Below are 18875 nucleotides of genomic sequence, written 5' to 3'. Positions count from 1 at the left end.
AACCCAGTTTCCATTATCAGTTTAGTCAGGGTATTTTCAGTATTTGATTCATTCTTTCCACTCTGGCAGAGCTCTGAGGGGCCAGGGAGTGTGATGTTCCCATCTAGTTCCCAGAGCTTCACATAAGGCTCTCAATGACTTGGCTACAAAGTGCGGTCCTTGATCAGAATCCACAATCTTCGGTGGCCCAAACCATGGAACTATTTGTTCCACCAATATCTTTGCAACCGTTTTAGCATCTGCTTTCACCACGGGGTAGGCCTCCACCCAACGGGTCAAATGGTCCACAATAACCAGTAGATGCTTCCACCTCTGTTGTGGGGGCAGGTCTGTGAAATCTACCTGAACGCTTTGGAAGGGCCTCAGTGCCAACCCTCTTCCACCTTTCTGACTACTCCTTTGATCTTGCCTGTTAACTTTTTGGCACACTAAACAACCCACAAGTACTTGTTTTGTTATTGTATATATTCCCGGGCATATAAATTCCCTCAAGAATGCATCTACTAAGGCCTGTACTCCCCAGTGTGTTCCGTTGTGCATGGTTTTCACCACCTCCCGGGCCACGGGACTCGACAACACCAACCGGCCATCCTGCATTCTCCATTCCCCTTCTGGGTTACACTCAGCCCCCATTTTCTTTAATATCTCCTCCTCCTTCTGGGAGAATACCTCATGAGGAACTTGGTTTAGATCTGCAACCAGAGTCTTTATGGGCACCTCTGATACCTCCTCATTGGTCGCCGCTTCCTTTGCCCTTCTGTCAGCCTCCTCATTTCCCCTTCCGATCCACATTTTTCTGCCTTGAAGGCCCCTTATGTGGACCACCGCTAATTCTTCAGGATGGTATATTTCTTCTAGCAACATTTCCAACAGCTCCCGATGAGCCACCTCTTTCCCTTGGGTTGTAACCATCCCCCTCTCCTTCCAGATTTTCCCAAATACATGAACTACACCCCAAGCATACTTGGAATCTGTGTATATGGTTCCTACCCCTTCACCAACAGCTTGGATGGCACTTATCAATGCATAGATTTCACATGCCTGGGCTGACCAGGCTTTGGGCAACTTTCCTGTTTCCACCACCTCCAAACTGTCCCCATCTATTACAGCATAACCATTCTTTCGTTCTCCTTCAATTACCCAAGCTGATCCATCAACAAATAGGTGTTTCCCTTCACCAAACAGCTCCTCCAATAAATCTTCCCTAATTTTGGTCTGATACTCTATCAGCTCTAGGCAGTCATGTTCCAACTGCTCCATTTCCCTTTCATTCTCCCCGTATAGGATTTGTGAGGGATTGACAACACTGCTGCTTACCAGCTGCAGGTCATCCTTTTCTATCACGATGGCCCATATTTTAATATTCTTGTATCGGTCATCCATCTCCCTGCCTTCTGGTTCAGAATAGCCCTCACATTATGAGGGGTGTGGACGATTGTCTTTGCCCCAAATGTCAATTTCCTGGTTTCTTTCACCAGTTCAGCAACTGCTGCCACTGCCTGTACACAAACCGGCCACCCCTTTACCACCGGATCTAGGATTTTAGACCAATAGGCCACTGGTCTCCTAGACCCTCCATGATCTTGCGTCACGATCCCCTTCGCAACTCCGCCATCCAGATTCACAAACAGATCAAAAACTTTGTCCAAATTTGGCAAGGCCAGCACAGGCGCCTTTAGGAGAGTTCTTTTCAGCTCCTCGAACTGTTTCTCCTCTTCTGCCGTAAAGATTATTTCTTCTGTCTCTCCTACATCTTCTGCCAATTTCTCATACATAAATCTAGCCCATTCACTAAAATTTTCTATCCACATCCAACAGAACCCGATTAACCCCAGAAAATTCCGAACCTCTTGTTTGTTCCTAGGAATTGTGATAGCCAAGATCCCTTGCAACCTTTCTGGACACAACCTCTTTCCCTCTTCTGTCAGTATGTGCCCCAAATATTTAACTTCTTTCTGTACAAACTGAAGCTTTTTTCTTGATACCTTCAACCCTTTTTCAGCCAGATAATTCAGCAGCCTAACAGTTTCTTTCTTCACAATTTCTTCACTTTTTCCTACCAACAGCAAGTCGTCTGCATATTGTATCACTACCACTCCGTGCTCCGCCTGGAACCCTACTAGGACCTCCTCCAGAGCCTGCCCAAACAAATTGGGTGCTTCAGAAAATTCCTGAGGAAGAACTGTCCACCGGTACTGCTGTTTCCTTCCAGTTTCTGGACACTCCCACTAGAAAGCAAAGATATCTCGAGACCCCTCTTCTAGTGGGCAAGTCCAAAAAGCATCTTTTAGATCCAACACTGAAAACCACCTACTGCCAGCAGGAATTCTCCCCAGCAGTGTGTAGGGGTTGGGTACCACCGGGTGTCTGGTCTTAACCATGTTATTGACTTCTCTCAAGTCCTGCACAAGCCGATATGTCCCATCAGCTTTCCGTACCAGTAATATCAAGGTATTATACGGAGACATGCATGGCTTTATTAGTTTATCTTCCAAGAGTCCCTGAATAACAGGACTCAAACCCTTCCGTCCATCAAGAGGTATCGGATACTGTCGGATTTTTACTGGCCTTTGCGTATACAAACTCACTCTAATAGGATTAATATCCATTTTCCCTCTTACTCCCAACTCGGCCCAAATCCTAGGGTCTATTCCCAAGTTTTCTTCTAGCATGAATAACTTTACTGCTACTCCTTCTCCCTCTGGAATAACTCCAACTCCTAACAGTCCCATTAAATCTCGCCCCAACAAATTAACTCCAGCGTTAGAGACCACTAATAGATTCCCTATCACCTGTTTTCCGTTTCCTCTAATTTCAACTTCTTCTAACAATGGTACTTCTAACCTTTCCCCCTTTGCCCTGGTTACCCACACACTCTCATTGGATAACTTCAAACCTTTAGGTATCTTTATAACACAAGAGCGCTGTGCACCTGTATCTACCAAGAACAAAATTTCTTCTTTTTGGGGTCCAACCTTCAAATTTACCAAGGGCTCTTGTGGTATTCCTGCCCCTATTATATAGAGCCCCTGACCCCCCTAATCATCAATCTCATCCTGGACCTGGTAGACCATGGCTTCCTTCCTCATCTTAGGACAGTTTTTCTTAATATGATTTTTCTCTCTGCAAAAGAAGCACCGGCCTTTTGCCTTCAGCCGTCCAACCTCTTTCTTCATCTGTTATTCTCCTACTTCTCCTGTCTTCGCCTCCCTTCTTCTCAAAGCCCATAGACCTTTTGCTCTCAATCTCATCTTCAAGTACATCCTTACCCATAGCACCTTCCTGTTTATTCACCTCACGTACTACAGCCATCATAACTCGAGCCTTATTCTTGTACCTTTCTTCATCACGCCTCACATACACCTTCTGCGCTTCCTTCATTAACTCACTTAACTCTTTCTCGTGCCAGTTCTCTATTTTCTCCAGCTTCCTTCTTATGTCAGGCCACGACCGCGCCACAAAGATAATTTTAACACCTCCTGACCAGCTGCTGAATCCATTTCCAACCTGAATACTTTTGCATACTAGCTTTCAACCTGTTCAACCATTCAGTTTGTCCATCCTTACTTTGTCGCTCCTCAAGTGCCTTTGTCATGTTACTGAATTTCGGCACCGCCTCCTTTATCCCCCTTATTATACATACCCTATAATCCGACATGTGCCGCCTCCCTTCAACTGTATTCTGGTCCCATTGGGGGCGAGCTAAAGGCATCTCATGTTCGCCCCTCTGACCTTCCACACCAACAGGGTGCTCCCTGTCCCATACTCTGACACCAGCCTGCCTAATCATCTCTCTTTCTTCTCCTGTAAGCAGGATGGTCAATATAGACTGCATCTCTTCCCATGTATATGTTAGGCCCTAAGAACTGATCCAGATCCTCAGCCAATCCCACAGGATCTTCCAGCAGTTTTTTCATCGTTTGTTTAAACTCCTGTACCTCTGAGCTAGTCAGGGGTGCATTTACAAACCCGATTCCCCCTTGGGCTCCTTGCATTGAGACCTCCCTTAAGGGATACAGTTCTGAGTCCTGTTCTCTCTCTCGTTCCTGTCTAGTTACACTCCATGTTCTTGGGGGTCTTGGAGCTTCTTCCTCCAAATCCTGTCCCCCCTCCGCACCAGGGTTATATGGTGGAGGATTAAACAAATTCCCATTTTCCATATATTCCAAGGGGTCCCATCCAGTCCCCTTCTTCTTTGGTCCTGTCCCCTTCTCTCCTTCATGGTCTCCCTTTTCCACTCGTACCGCAAATATTCCAACACTTTTAATCCAGCATTCTGCATATTTAATCTCTTCAGCCCCTCAAGCACACTTCTTATGCACTTGGCTGACACAGCCAAAACTCGAAGGACCCATAGGGAGGCCATCTAATCCCATCTCTTCTGATGGGATATTTTGTCCATTCCACAGCACAATATTCTACCATCTTTGTCTTATCCAAATCCCTCGTCCACTGAGTCCTATACCAAGCCTCCAACATTCTCCCCAGTGGACTGTCTGAGGGAATATTATCTATAGTCATTTCCTCTCCCCATTTCCTCCTCTGAATTCTTACTTTGGAAGGAACCCATCTTACTTATTCACACCACAACTTGTAAGTTGGCAAGGTTTATATCCCTCTCACCGCGGGGCCTGACAGAGGCACTACCCCTCTCCGTCAAAGGCTTGGCAAGAATTTCCCCTCTCACCACGGGACTCAATTATCCTCCCCCTTCTCGGGGGAGCTCCGTCTCGTTTATCGATGGCGCGGCCTGTCCACCACCGCCAAGGGGTATTGTCTCCCCCCCTCTGGGGCCTATCGGTGGCGCACCACCGGGCAGGTATCTCCCCCTTGCCAGGGCCCAACGGGGTACTAACAGGGTACACCCCCCCCCCCCCCCCCCCCGCCTAGGGTTCGGCACGGCCCTCCGGTATCCGCCCACCGGCTCTGGGCACGTCTCAACTGCTCAAGTCACCGCCCCTTCCGACGGCACAGCCTCTCGTTGCCACCCTGTCGGCGACCACGCCCCCAAACTCCTCCCTCGGCACCGCCTCTATCGGTAGCAACCAAACTCCTCCTCCGGCACCACCTCTCTCGGTAACTGAGCAACCAAACTCCTCCTCCGGCACCACCTCTCTCGGTAACTGAGCAACCAAACTCCTCCTCCGGCACCACCTCTCTCGGTAACTGAGCAACCAAACTCCTCCTCCGGCACCACCTCTCTCGGTAACTGAGCAACCAAACTCCTCCTCCGGCACCACCTCTCTCGGTAACTGAGCAACCAAACTCCTCCTCCGGCACCACCTCTCTCGGTAACTGAGCAACCAAACTCCTCCTCCGGCACCACCTCTCTCGGTAACTGAGCAACCAAACTCCTCCTCCGGCACCACCTCTCTCGGTAACTGAGCAACCAAACTCCTCCTCCGGCACCACCTCTCTCGGTAACTGAGCAACCAAACTCCTCCTCCGGCACCACCTCTCTCGGTAACTGAGCAACCAAACTCCTCCTCCGGCGGTTTCCCCCAAACCGCTCGCACAGCACCTTTTCGCGCCGCTCCCAAATCCCTCCATTAGTGGCGTGAATTGCCTCTATCAAGGCCACACCTTTTCCCCTCTCGGGTCCTCAGGCACCCCGCCGAGAGTCTTTACAGTTCTAAAACAGCTCCGAAGTGCCCCCTCCCATCTCCCTCCTCCCGTGAGGAGTCTCACTCAAACCACCCCACTGGAGTCGCTTTGCCCCTTCGCTAACCGATCCCGTGACACTCCCTCTTATTCCCTCCCCACCTTCTCTCCGCAGTAGGGCTCAGGGATTGTCGTCCCCGCCTCACCAAATAACTCCGGAAGGTGGTGTTCCTATCCCTCGTTGCCCGCGTGTTCCCCTAGGCTGGATCCAGTCTTCTTTTACCCTTTTGCTTTGCCTCGTCTGTCTCAGGTCCTCCGTCGCTCCCCTCCTGGGAGAGGACCCGGGTCCCTGGACCGCCAAAATCGGCGGGGCGCGCTTTCCGGGAGTTCACCAAATCCCCACCCAGGACGGCGGACTTTGGATCCCGGACGAAGCCCCCAAAATTGTGAGAAAAATCTCGGCTCAAAGAATTTTTAGAGAGACGAGAGTAAGGAGCAAAGAGAAATAGTGTTTAATGGCCAAACTGCGTGCACAGGGTGCCTCGCCACAGCGAAGTCACCAGGGAGCACCCCGGGGAGGGGGAGGTCACCCCCATTTATTTCCTTCATGCCACGCCCTCTTCCCTCCCCTCCAGGAGTCCATCCCCCCGTAGTCCATGTATGGTCCCGTGCACGCTGATTCGAGGTTACTCCATCACTTCACTTCTTCACTGCCTTCTTTGGGCAATTTCTTGCTGCGCCATCAACGCTGATTGGCCCATCCAGTCGCCCTATCAGGCCCTACCACCGTCCGCAGGCCCTGATAACAGCCCCCCTTGCTGAGGCTGCTGCCTCACAGACTGCCCGCCAAAATCGCCTGTCTGACCTGCATGTGGAGAAATCCCCCCCTTAAAGGGCCAGTCCGCTTTTACAAAAAGCAATTAACAGAGAACCTTCTAATTCAACTGTTCAAATCAACAAAAACCCCTTCCTTCCACACCTCCCACAACGAACCCTCTCTTTTTATTTCTCACATTGAGGAAAAAGGAAATGCACACTGAGGGTCCGGCTGGGAGAAGCCAGGGCAGAACCAGGTGGGCACTCAGGGCAGTGTCACCCTGAGCCAGCTGTGCCACCTCCCAGACACCAACAGTGCCAGGTAGTTCTCAGCCCCTGTGCAGCTCCTCACAGTTCCCTCTGCATGACAAACCACCAGGTATGTGGCTTGAGAGCCTGATAGAAATTTCTCCTTTCACCTTCTCCTTGAAGTATCCCCTGGAAAATATCCTGCAGTGCTCTGGTTCTGTAAGCAGTCCTCACCTATGAAACTCACTTGATAGCTGAACAAACCTGCCCTGCCCTGCCCTGCCCTGCCCTGCCCTGCCCTGTCCTGCCCTGCCAGGGTTTGCTCTTTCCACCCACAGTCTCTCCCCCAGCACTAAGGGAGCTCCCCAGGCCAGCTGAGAGCTGCCCCTGACAGGTGCCAAAGCTCCTGCCCTGGCACAGCACCCTGGGGTGCAGGACCCTGCTCTGCAGGACAGTTTGGGGCACCCTGGGTGGCACAGCCTGGATTCAAACCCTGCAGCCATCCCTGTGAGAAGGGAACCCTGTTGGGATGTTCTTGAGATGGTGCAGCAGAGAGTCCCTGCTTTGCAGCCCATCCTCATCTTCAGCAACAGAGACACTGTGATATCCCACATTAGAGACCCCCCAGGCTGTGGGATGTGCCAGCATTGGGACATCTTTCCCCACACTGCACATACATTGCCCTTTGCAGACTTACTATGTGACAGCCTGGAAAGATTCCTCTTCCAGTTGATCTTCCTCTCAACTTTCCTCACACCCCAGACTGTGTGTAACCTCTCTCTGCCCTGCTTTTCTGCCCTCGGTGTGTTCAGGCAGTGCCCTGAGCCCTGCTGGGCTGTGCACAGGAGCTGCTCCTGGGCAGAGCTGTCTCTCTGCAGCGCTGCCCGCTTGCCAGGAGCTCCCTGTGTGCCAGGAGCCCGGCCCAGCTCAGCAGCACAGCAACAGCCCAAGGCATTTAATGGCCCTCTGGGGAGTTTGGTGCTGAGTCCTTGAACATCAGACCCTGAGGAAAGGTGCAGGAAACTCTTGAGAAAGCAAAGTCAGAATCAAACTTTAAAGTTTCTTGTGTTGTTAATGGGTCCCTCGAAGGGACATAACTGAGAAAGTGTCCCCAGATTCCAGTAAGAAAACAAAGTTGTAGACAATGATGACAAATATGGACAAGGTCACTCTGATGCTGAGGAAAGTACGAAGCTTTTCATGAAGCCTCAGGTCACAGCCGTGACCCCCAGAATTTGGGAAGGCAGATCCTCTCCCTCCCTCAATGTTCAGGGCTCTTTCTGGGACACCGGGGTGTGGGATGTGCAATGCCAAGGGCAGGAGGATGGGGTGGCACCTCCCAGGCTGCTGAGCAGGGACAAGGAGGCAATGAAGCCCCAGGGCTGCAAGGCTCACTTGTGTCCTCATGCCATCAGGGGCACACACAGCAGCCATGGCCAAAGGCCAGCACAAGTTGGCTCTCTTGGGGCCTTTCAGCTTCTGCACATCCCTGTCTCCTCTCCAGCCCAGGCTGTCCTACGGTGGCCATGCCCTGCCCCTTTCCCTGCAGGCTGTCGGCATCCCCCGGCTGCCCCACCTCCCTGGCCCCTTCCTGCACTGACATCTCTCCCTCCTCCCTGGCTCTGCCTTGGCACACAAAGCCTTAGGCTGGCCCAGACCCCTTCTTGGTGATGCTTTGTATCAGAGCACTTGTCTTAGAGTGAAATTTCTTTCACCCTGTGTGCAGTCTGGACCTTCCCTGATGCCATTGGTGACATTATTTTTTTCTCATTCTGACTACAAAAAGAAAAGCTCCACCATCTCTGAAACCACCACTGTGACACTGTGGAATGTCATGGAATGAATGGCCCAGTGTGACACTGCAGAGTCTTATTGATACAATGGATTCATTGTCACTCTGTGGGACCTCATGGAATCAAGGGGTCATTTCAGGAATTATAGAGGGGTGATTGAATCACTTTTCCTCACAGGTTTTAATGATGGCAAATCAGATCCACTTATATAAAGTGCATTATATATTATGATAAATGAGCAGACAGAACAGTAGACAAGTGAACAGATATTTTCTTAAATATTTAATACACTGTTGAAAAGCTAAAGCCTCCTAGTAGAGTATATTGTAGCATAAAATAGTGCAATTGTGGTTTTCCAGGACCTGAAAGGAGCCAACAAGAAAGATGGAGAGAGACTTTACAAGGGCCTGGAATGACAGGACAAGGGACAATGGCTTCACACTGATAGAGGGAAGGGTTAGATGAGATAGTAGCAAGAAATTCTTTACTGTAAAAGTGCTGAGGCCCTGGCAAAGGTTGTTCAGGAAAGTTCTGGCTGCTCCATCATTGCAAGTTGTTCAAGGCCAAGCAGAATGTGGCTCTGAGCAACCTGGTCTAGTGAAAGTTGTTCGTGCCCCTGGGGTTGGAATGAGATGCTCCTTAAGGTCCCTTATGACCCAAAGCATTCTGTGATTCTGTGGCTAGTGGCTGATGTGGTGGTCAGGGCTGCCTTGGGTACAGAGACCATGAAATAATGGGGATTTCCATTGTGGGTGAAGGAAGGAGGGGCAGCAGCAGAACTGACACCTTGGACTGACAGCTGACAGACTTTGGCCAGTTTGGGAAACTTATGGATGGAGTCCCTTGGGAGTCAGTCCTGAAGGAGAAAGGAGTGCAGGATGGATGCAGGTGTTTTAAGAAGGAAATCTCAAAGCTCCAGGAGCTGTGCCTCTGTGGCCTAAGACAAGCCAGGGGGCAAAAAGTATGACCTGGTGAAACACAGACCATGGGCTGGATGTCAGGAAAAAAAAAGAGTGTATCACCTCTGGAAGGATGGGCAGAAAACTTGGGGGGACTACAAGGATATGGTGAATTTATGGAGAGGGGAAAATGTGAAGGGCCAAAGGCCCAACTGGAACTGAATTTGGCCACTGCAGTTAAAGACATCAAAAAACGTGTCTCTGAATCCATGGGCAGCAAAAGGAGGGCTCAGGAGAGTCTCCATCCTTTGCTGGATGCAGAGGCAGCACAGGGTCAGGGCAGGAGGGAATTAATGCCTTCTTTGCCTTGGTGTTTAACACCAAAACTCAGTTGTGTTTTGGATACCCAATTCCAGGGTTAGAAGTTGTTGATAAGAGTCTGAGTGAAGCCCCTGCAATCCAGGAGGAAAATGTGAGTGACCTGCTCTGCCAGTGAGACCAACACAAGTCCCTGGCCCACATGGGATGCACCTGAGAGTGCTGAGGGAGCTGGAGAAAGAGCTGGCCAAGGCACTTCCACTCATTGCCCAGCAGTCCTGGTGAACTGGAGAAGTCCCAGCTGACAAACTGTGATGCCCATTTACAGACAGGGCCAGAAGGATCTGAACAACTCCAGACCTGTCAGCCTGACCTCAGTACCAGGGAAGTCCATGGAGCAGATCATCCTGAGTGCCATCACACGGCACGTGAAGGAACCCCAGGAATAAGGGTCAGTCACTGTGGGTTTTGGAAAGGCAGATCCTGCATGACCACACTGACCCCCTTCTATTACAAAATGACCCACTCAGGAGATGAGGGAAAGGCTGTGGATGTGTCTCTCTAGAATTCAGTACAGCCTTTGGCACCACCTCCCACAGCATCTCCTGCAGAAACTGGCTGGTCGTGGCTGGGATGAGGGAACTGTTTGCTGGGTGAAAAACTGGCTGATGGCCCAGAGAGTGGTGGGGAATGGAACTAAATCCAGTTGGATCTGGTCACTAGTGGGGTTCCCCAGGGCTCAGTGTTGGGGCTGGTTCTGTTTAACATCATTATTGAGGATCTGGAGAAGAGGATGGAGTGCACCCTCAGTAAATTTGTGAACAACACCAAGGTGGGTGTGATCATGCATCTGCTGGAGGGCAGGAAGGCTCTGCAGAGGGATCTGGACAAGCTGGATCAATAAGACCAAGTGTCAGGTCCTGCCCTTGGGTCAGAACAAACCGCATGGAATGCTCCAGGCTGTGGGCAGAGTGTCCTGAGAGCTGCTCAGCCGGAAGGGACTTGGGATGTCTGCTTGAGAGCAGCTGAATATGAGCCAGAGAGTGCCCATGTGGGCAAGAAGCCCCATGGTGTCCTGTCCTGTATGAAAATTATTGGGACCAGCAGGACCAGGACAGAGATTGTCCCTCTGTACTGGGCACTTGTGAGGCCCCACCTCAAGTCCTGTGTCCAGTTCTGGGCCCTTCACTGCAAAAAGGACATGAGGGCCTGGAGTGTGTCCAGTGAAGGGAATGGAGCTTGGGAAGAGTCTGGAAATAATGTGTCATGAGGAGTGGCTAAAGGAACTGGTGTTCTGGAGTCTGGAGGAGAAGAGACTCAGAGAGGTCCTCACTGCTCTCTGCGAAGACCGAAAATGAGGTTTTGGTGGGGTGGGATTTGTTCTGTTCTATCAAGGCTGTAGTGACCAAATGAGAGAAAATGACCCTTAATTGCGTCAGTTGAGGTTCAGATTAGATATTAATTTTTTTTTTTCACTGAGTGTATAGGCTTGAATAAGTAGCTCAGTGAAGTGGTGGTGCCTCTGGAAGTGTTCACATTGCACGTGGGTGTTGATGCCGTGAGTGCCCCCCCAAAGCAGGACTCTGAGCCACGTTAGTGTAGGGTAAGATAAAAAGTAAAGGTCCTTTAATATCACAGGCCTACGGCCCACAGGAATAAATGACATGCACGAGCCCTCCAGTTCTAATTTCCATGACTTTTATAATAAGATCTCTCCAATCATTGCTTTACACATTTCTCAGTCCAGCCCTGGTTCCACCCCTGTTCCATCCCCTGGAATTGGGTCTGGGGTCATCAAGACCCTCTGTCTTCATCCACCTCCTCTTCTTCGGGCACACAAAGGTCTTTAGGAGTTCTTCCAGTCCTGACTTCCGTGTCACTCTGACATATGTTTATGTTTCGTTCTGTAGGCCTTCTGATATCCTTCAGCTCTTTACCTTGGAAAAGAGACTAAACAGCTAGAGAATCTTGCTGCCTGTTCTGGGGTAGGGGTAGAGATAGAAAGACATTAAACTTAAGCTAGAAATGTTAACCTACTAAAAATCTATAGCTACTGTGTTCCTAAAATCTACAAAATGTGAAAAATCAGAAACCAAAAACCCCTTTGGCATCAATGTAACACTCTGGGAAGTGGTTTAGGGGTGATTATGGTGGTTTTCATTCAGAGTTGGACCAGAGGATCTTGAAGGTCTATTCCAACCCTGACGGTTCGGTGATTCTGTGACCTGTCATTACTCTTTCCAGCTTTGTGATTTTACAAGATGCTGGAAATGTTTTCTGAGTTTGATTCCTCAGTCGGACCCATTAGCATTACAAGAAAGTTAACAGTTTGAATCTGACTTGGGTTCTCAAGAGGTTTCTGCAACTTTCCTCATGATCTGATGTTGAGGGACTGAGCACCAACCCCCTCAGAGGGCCATTAAATGCCCTGGGCTGTTTCTGTGCTGCTGAGCTGGGCCGGGCTCTTGGCACACAGGGAGCTCCTGGCAAGCGGGAGAGGGAGCTGCTTTCACAAATGCTGGGGAGGGGCATGTGGGCACCTCCCTTCTGGCCCTGTGGCACAGACATCTTCCCCTGACCAACTCCTCCCTGGGCTCCTTTCCCAGCCTAAGCAGAGCCTCTGCCCTCAGGCCCATGGGGGCTCAGGTGTGCATTGCCCTGCAGCAGCCAGAGCCCAGGGAAGGATAAGCTTCTGATTTCCATCTGTCTCTGTGTGTCCCTCCTCCCTTGACAGGAGCATTGTGGCATATCACTGCCATCCCCTGTTGCCTGTGCTGTCCTTGTTCTTATCATGGGCTTTTCTGAGCCAGTGCAGGGGTTTGGGGGTGGCAGGTTCAGTTCCTGTCCAGGCACAAACCCTTTGGGTTCTGCTGTAGTGATGTTTCTGTGGGAGCAAAGTGCCCAGGACCCCTCCAGGCAACTTCAGGATATCCATCTGTTTCCCGGGGTCTCCTGCAGGGTTGCAGGATGCCCTCCAAAGGGGCACAGCTCTCCCACAGTATCTCTGTGCTGTCTAGAAACTCCATGGAGAAATCACCTCAGTGCTAAATCCATGGAAATGCTCTGGGCATCTGCAGTGATTGCTCTGTGTCTCAGTGTGGGAGGAGAGAGATGAAAAAGGTGAGGAGTTTGTCTTTCTGCTCTTTGGACTCACATTTCTGGGTTCCTCTGCTCTCAGCAGTGTGCAGTTTTGTTTTGGGGGAACAGTTGTGTGTGATGCTCATCCAGCTCCAAGCTGCCAGCACAGAGCAGGTGAGAACTGCACTGATGGACAGAACAGCTCTTCTGTCTCCACTAAGGGACTGTCCCTTTGCCTCTCAGGATGCACAAGACTTGACCTACAGAGCAAATAGATTGTCAGTGATTTCAAGCATCCACAACCATTACTAACTATGGCAGGTGCAACTGGGTGAACAAATAGAAATAATTACCTCAGCTCAGTTCTTCAGCTGGCAAAGTGCAAACAGCCATGCTGAGAAGCTCTTTGAAGTATCACAACGGAGGAGAAGAAGGAAGGAGAGATACTGATCTCTTCTCTGTCACTGGCCAGTGACAAAACCTGAGGGAATGACCAAACATTTCAAGGAAAGTTAAGGTTGGATATTAGAAAAAGGTTCTTCTCCCAGAGAGTGATTAGGCACTTGAAGAGGCTGCCCAGGGCAGTGGTCACAGCACCAAGGCTGACAGAGCTCAGGATGCACTTGCCAAAAGCTCTCAGGGACATGCTGTAATTCTTGAGAATGATTCTCTGCAGGCCTAAGGGTTGGACTCCATGATCCTTGAGGGTCCTTTCCAGCTCAGAATATTCTGTGATTCCATGACTACATTTAGAGATCACCCTGTGTTCCGAGTTCCCTCTCACTGATAAACAAGAAGGACTCCTCAGGAGCCCATCACAGAGTTACTGCTTCCAATGGGCCCCTTATGCAGCAAACCCCAGAGCTCAGGGGAAGGAGCTGCAGGGAAGTCTGACTGTGGGGAGAGAGCCTGAGAGTGGGTGGCTGTGACATATGCAGTGTTTTGCTTGTAGAAATCTGGCCTAAGTAATACCTGTCTTTTCCTCCTCAACAGATCAAAATATTCTGAGGAACAAAATGTCCAACAGCAGCTCCATCAGCCAGTTCCTCCTCCTGCCATTGGCAGACATGCGGCAGCTGCAGCTCCTGCACTTGTGGCTCTTCCTGGGCATCTCCCTGGCTGCCCTCCTGGGCAACGACCTCATCATCAGCGCCGTAGCCTGTGACCACCACCTGCACACCCCCATGCACTTCTTCCTGCTCAACCTGTCCCTCACAGACCTGGGCTGCATCTGCACCACTGTCCCCAAAGCCATGCACAACTCCCTCTGGGACACCACAACCATCTCCTACATGGGATGTGCTGCACAGGTCTTTTTCTTTGTCTTCTTCATCACAACAGAGTTTTCCCTCCTCACCGTCATGTGCTACGACCTGTTGCAAACCATGCTCTAGTGAGATCGCACACACCAATATGATGTTCAAGCAAATCCCAAGTTTATTCAAAAACACAGGTAAATATATGACCTCATGTGACCCCGCCCCAGGTACAATTGTCTGACTCCAATTGGTTGAGGCTGGGAACATGTCCTTTTAAGGTGAAAACGAAACTTGTAAGGTGGTCATTCAGACCCACCTGAATCAGGGGCTGCAACATCTCCCCCTTTTGTTTCAAAGAACAAAGCAAAAATGCAAACAACAGAATACACATCCCTACCTCCCGCTCTCTTTTCAAAACAGACTTTTGGAAGGAGGTATAGTAACCTTTGTAAACTAACACAATACATGACACAACACAAACCAATACATGACTAAGACATGTATGTTTGGAATTTGCAAACTTACAACTAGTGCAAAACAAGAAACTTTTCTTTCACACATGAAATTGTGGTCCTTCCTGTGCAGTCATCACCGCACAGACCACTGTACACAAACTACAAATTTTATTAAATTTTGTGTGAAGTGTCCAAGAGTGCAGAGTGACTTAACTTAGTAAAGAAGCAAGTTCAGTCCAGCTGAACTAAATTTCCTTATGTTCAAGGTCCATTCTCAGGACTTCTGTGTGGCCATCACAGAGGTTTGAGAATGAAGCTTTGATTTTTAGTCCTTATACACTCTTGGTAAAGCAGCAAACAAGTGTGAATTTACAGAGAAAATTCACAAAGGCTAAACATAACCACTTACATTCTGCAGAAAATGTTCAGCAGCTGAGGGGACAGGTGTCCTTATCCCTACAGCCTGCTGGGCAACTTGGCAGTGCAATAAAACTGCACTTTAACTGAAAATTAACAGAATTTCAAAATACAGGCTAAACAACGTGCTCTTGAACTGGACTGTTCTTGTTTGATTGGACAGTTAATGACTAGTCCTAGGCTACCACTGCTTGTGGTTGTGGTTGCCATATGGGGAAGGCAGTGGGGCTCCAGTTTCCATGAGCTATTTGACTGGCTGCGCCCCATGGCTTGCAGCCCCTCTGGTTTTTTGGAGGCCCAGCTCCCCACCCCATGTTTGTCAGAGTGCCATCCTTTTTATATTTAGAATGACAATCCTGGGCTTTGTGACCAAGTCTGTGACAACGGTTACATTCTCCAGTGAAGCTTTGAGTTCTGCTATATTTTGGTTGTGCTGGACAAGATTTTGTTGTTAAACTCCAGGGTCTTTTCCCCCTTTTTTGGGTGGATTGTTTGCTAAGAGCTGTGGCTAGAGCAGAGGCATGTAGCTTTGCTTTTTCCTCCTCTTCTACCCAGGGCAATCTGGCACAGGCTTCAATTAACTGTACCAAAGTAGCTGTAGCTGGTAGAGAGGCTATGAGCTGTTTGCATTGAGGACTGGCATTATTAATTACCAGATCTTTCAATAAGGCTGGTTTCATGTCAGGAGTAATATTTGGAGCAGCATCCAAAGCTTCTGTTACTTTATCTACAAATTCCATGAATGTCTGTCCAGGTTTCTGCATTATTTGCATATAAGGTAGAGAAGGTTTTCCCTTCTTAGGCAGATTAGAGAATGCGGTCAAAGCAGCATTCTTTGACTGTTGCAAAATATGAAAATGTAATGCAGCTTGTGTTTGTGGGTCTTCATAAGCTCCTGATCCCATTAGCTGGTCTAAAGATGCTAATTTTAAGGGATGTCCAATTTCTAAGTGTATATTTTTTGCCTGTTCCTCCATTAACTGCTCTTTCCATTTTTGTAAAAATATATAAGCAGTAGAAGGTAGAATAAACTCCATTAAAGCCTTAGTGTCTGCTGGGATTATGTTATTGTATTTTATGAAGGCTGTGATTTGGTTTTTTACCAAGGCATTGTCATAGCCGTATTGAACGACTACACTGTGTATTTTTTGTGCAATTTTCCAATCAAGTGGCTCCCATTTTGAGCCTTGTGTAGTGTTAATCACAGGCGCAGAAACCAGGGGTTGCAGGGAAGGTGAGGGTGTACCTACTTCTGCAGCTATGGATACTAACTCTTTGTACCTTTGCTGGGTATTAAATGTGAGGTCGCGAGGTGGCTTTGTGACTCCATCTGCAGAATCTGGTACCTGGGTACCAGAAAGCTTTGAAATTAAGTTAGCAGCATCGCGATTCCCAGTTCCCCCCAGCATGACCCAAACAGAGGCTTCTTTGTCTGTTGCTCTCCATTCTGGGATACAGCTGGTGGGTGTGGCTGTCGGTGATGGAGGCTGCAGGTACCAGGTTGCCGGCACAGGGGCAGTCTCTACCGGCGCAGGGGGTTCCAGTGCCGGTGCTGGCAGTTGCGGGCAGCGCGCGGCTATCGGGGAGAGGGTCCCCGCTGGTGCTGCAGAGCTTGTGTCCTGCGCGCCTGGCGCTGTGGGAACTCGCCCTCGGGACGCTCGCGCTGTGGAAGGCGCACAATGAAGGGAACGCCCAGGGGGAGCTCCGCGGGCTCCGCTCCACTGGGGAGGAGTCTCTCCCGTCTCCATGACGCAGTCGATCCACGGAGGAGGTGGTGGGGGTGGCGCGGAAACTGATCCACCCCAGGGGCGAGCGAATTCGGAGCCGACCCCGGCCCCTGCAGGCTGCGGCGGACCCGCGCCTGGCGCATGCGCCGTGATTGGCATGCAGTAGGGAGGGGGGTTGGGCGGTCCTGGCACCTCGTGGTAAGAGCGCGCAATTCCTTTGTTTGATTTCACGGGCTTTGCGAGCACATGGTCTCTTTGTTTTCCTGGCCAGCGGTTTCGAGTCCTACCGAAATGTCTCCAGCGGCCGCCTCTTGCCGCAACGGAGTGACTCCGGCGTACCCGCGGGGCGGCGGGGAGCGCCGCGGCGAGGCGCCCCCTGCCCCGAGGTACCCGCAGGGCATTGCCGGCAGCGGCAGCGGAGCCGGCGCCGAAGGTGGATGGGCAGGGGGAGAGAAACTCCACGGGGTTTGTCCCCCCCTCCACATGTCTCTCTCGGCTGAGGGCATTCCCCATCGCGCCTTCTCGGAGTAAGGATTTAAATAAAACTCACTCACGGTTTGGTTTCCTGCGGCGTGTCTCGTGGGGTTCCAAGGTTGCTGCTGAGGTCCGGCCGCTTCTACAGCGGCAGCCGGTGGTCTCATTCGCTGTACAGAGGCTGTTTCTTGGTAGTTGTAAGGCGGTGCAAAGACGACTTCTTGGCTTTTTGCGGTGACGGACGGCATGGAAAAGCTTTGATTCCATGGTTGCTGTGGTCTTGCCGGGTTTTCCGGAGTGGGAGCAGGCGGTGCCGCGTGTGGGTACTGCGGTGGGGGTCCCGCAGGCGGCACGGGCAGAGAGGGGTACCGCGGCGGCGTTTCTGCGAGCGGCGGTGCCCACGGCGGTGCAGAAGGATGTTCGGGGGAAAAACCACCCTGCAGAAGAGGCTTTTTTCCCTTCTCTCCGGTAGCTCGAGGTTTTTACGGGCTCGTTCTACCTCTAACAGCATTTTCCTTACAGCTGCATATGACGAAATGTGCAGCAGAAATTCTTCGGGTGCAGTTTGCACTAAATTCCACAAATCTGCCCCAATTTTTTCACACAATTCTATGGAAAGTGTGGAATTGGCATCTGTTAAGTGCCCTCGAATGAAGCACCAGTCCAAAAATTCCTGTAATGCTTGTCTTTCAATGTTTGTTTTTGTAACACAAGCTAGTTTTTCAAATTTATCAAGCAATAAGTTCGTTTTAGTCGAGTTGGAATTTCCTGTGTTTCTTTAACTCACCGGTTTGAAGGTTGTGGTTCTTCAGTCCACGTTCTTCCAGCAGCTCTCAAGGCCACTACACAAAACTCCCAAGTTTACGGGAGACAGAAGCTCTCGGAGGCTTCTCCACAAAGCACCCAAAAAAACTGGGGCATAGCAGCTCTCAAGAGGCCACTTCTTGAGGTTCTAGGCAGGTCTGCAGGTGGCTTCCATGTTCTAAGACACGTTGGGGTCCACCAATTGTTGCAACCATGCTCTAGTGAGACTGCACACACCAATGTGATGTTCAAGCAAATCCCAAGTTTATTCAAAAACACAGGTATATATGTGACCTCAAATGACCCCGCCCCAGGTGCGGTGGTCTGACTCCAATTGGTTGAGGCTGGAAACATGTCCTTTTAAGGTGAAAACGAAACTTGTGTGGTGGTCATTCAGACCCACCTGAATTAGGGCTGCAACAACGACCGCTACGTTGCCATCTGCAAACCCCTGCACTACGGGACCCTCCTGGGCAGCAGAGCTTGTGCCCACATGGCAGCAGCTGCCTGGGCCAGTGGCTTTCTCAATGCTCTGCTGCTCACAGCCAATACATTTTCCCTGCCCCTGTGCCATGGCAATGCCCTGGGCCAGTTCTTCTGTGAAATCCCTCAGATCCTCAAGCTCTCCTGCTCACACTCCAAACTCAGGGAAATTGGGCTTATTGTGGTCAGTGCCTGTTTAGTTTTTGGCTGTTTCATTTTCATAGTTTTCTCCTATGTGCAGATCTTCAGGGCTGTGCTGAGGATCCCCTCTGAGCAGGGACGGCACAAAGCCTTTTCCACGTGCCTCCCTCACCTCGCTGTGGTCACCCTCTTTATCAGCACATCATTTTTTGCCTACCTTAAGCCTCCCACGATCTCCTCCCCATCTCTGGATCTGGTGGTGGCAGTTCTGTACTCGGTGGTTCCTCCAGCACTGAACCCCTTCATCTACAGCCTGAGAAATAAGGAACTCAAGGATGCTGTGAGGAAAATAATGACTTGA

At 50.3% G+C, this 18875-nt stretch overlaps 1 protein-coding gene across 1 annotated transcript; it reads left to right on the top strand.

Moving 5' to 3' along the window:
* Positions 1-16903: 16903 nt before the first annotated feature.
* LOC139676556 (olfactory receptor 14J1-like) lies at positions 16904-18875 on the top strand. The gene is made up of 3 exons (XM_071565635.1): positions 16904-17045; positions 17433-17554; positions 18303-18875. The coding sequence occupies exons 1-3, from the start codon at positions 16904-16906 to the stop codon at positions 18873-18875; spliced, it is 837 nt and encodes a 278-aa protein (XP_071421736.1).

Source organism: Pithys albifrons, chromosome 10 (genome assembly GCF_047495875.1).
Source record: "Pithys albifrons albifrons isolate INPA30051 chromosome 10, PitAlb_v1, whole genome shotgun sequence".
Taxonomy (NCBI): domain Eukaryota; kingdom Metazoa; phylum Chordata; class Aves; order Passeriformes; family Thamnophilidae; genus Pithys; species Pithys albifrons.
This window is presented reverse-complemented; position numbering and strand designations above follow the sequence as displayed.

Excerpts from the sequence above, each read along its gene's own strand:
- LOC139676556 (XM_071565635.1), top strand. The coding sequence starts at position 16,904 with ATGTCTCCAGCGGCCGCCTCTTGCCGCAACGGAGTGACTCCGGCGTAC. Across the intron at positions 17,046-17,432 it reads CAGCGGAGCCGGCGCCGAAG|GCGGCACGGGCAGAGAGGGG; the intron begins GTGGATGGGCAG and ends GGGGTCCCGCAG. Across the intron at positions 17,555-18,302 it reads GCTTTTTTCCCTTCTCTCCG|GGCTGCAACAACGACCGCTA; the intron begins GTAGCTCGAGGT and ends CACCTGAATTAG.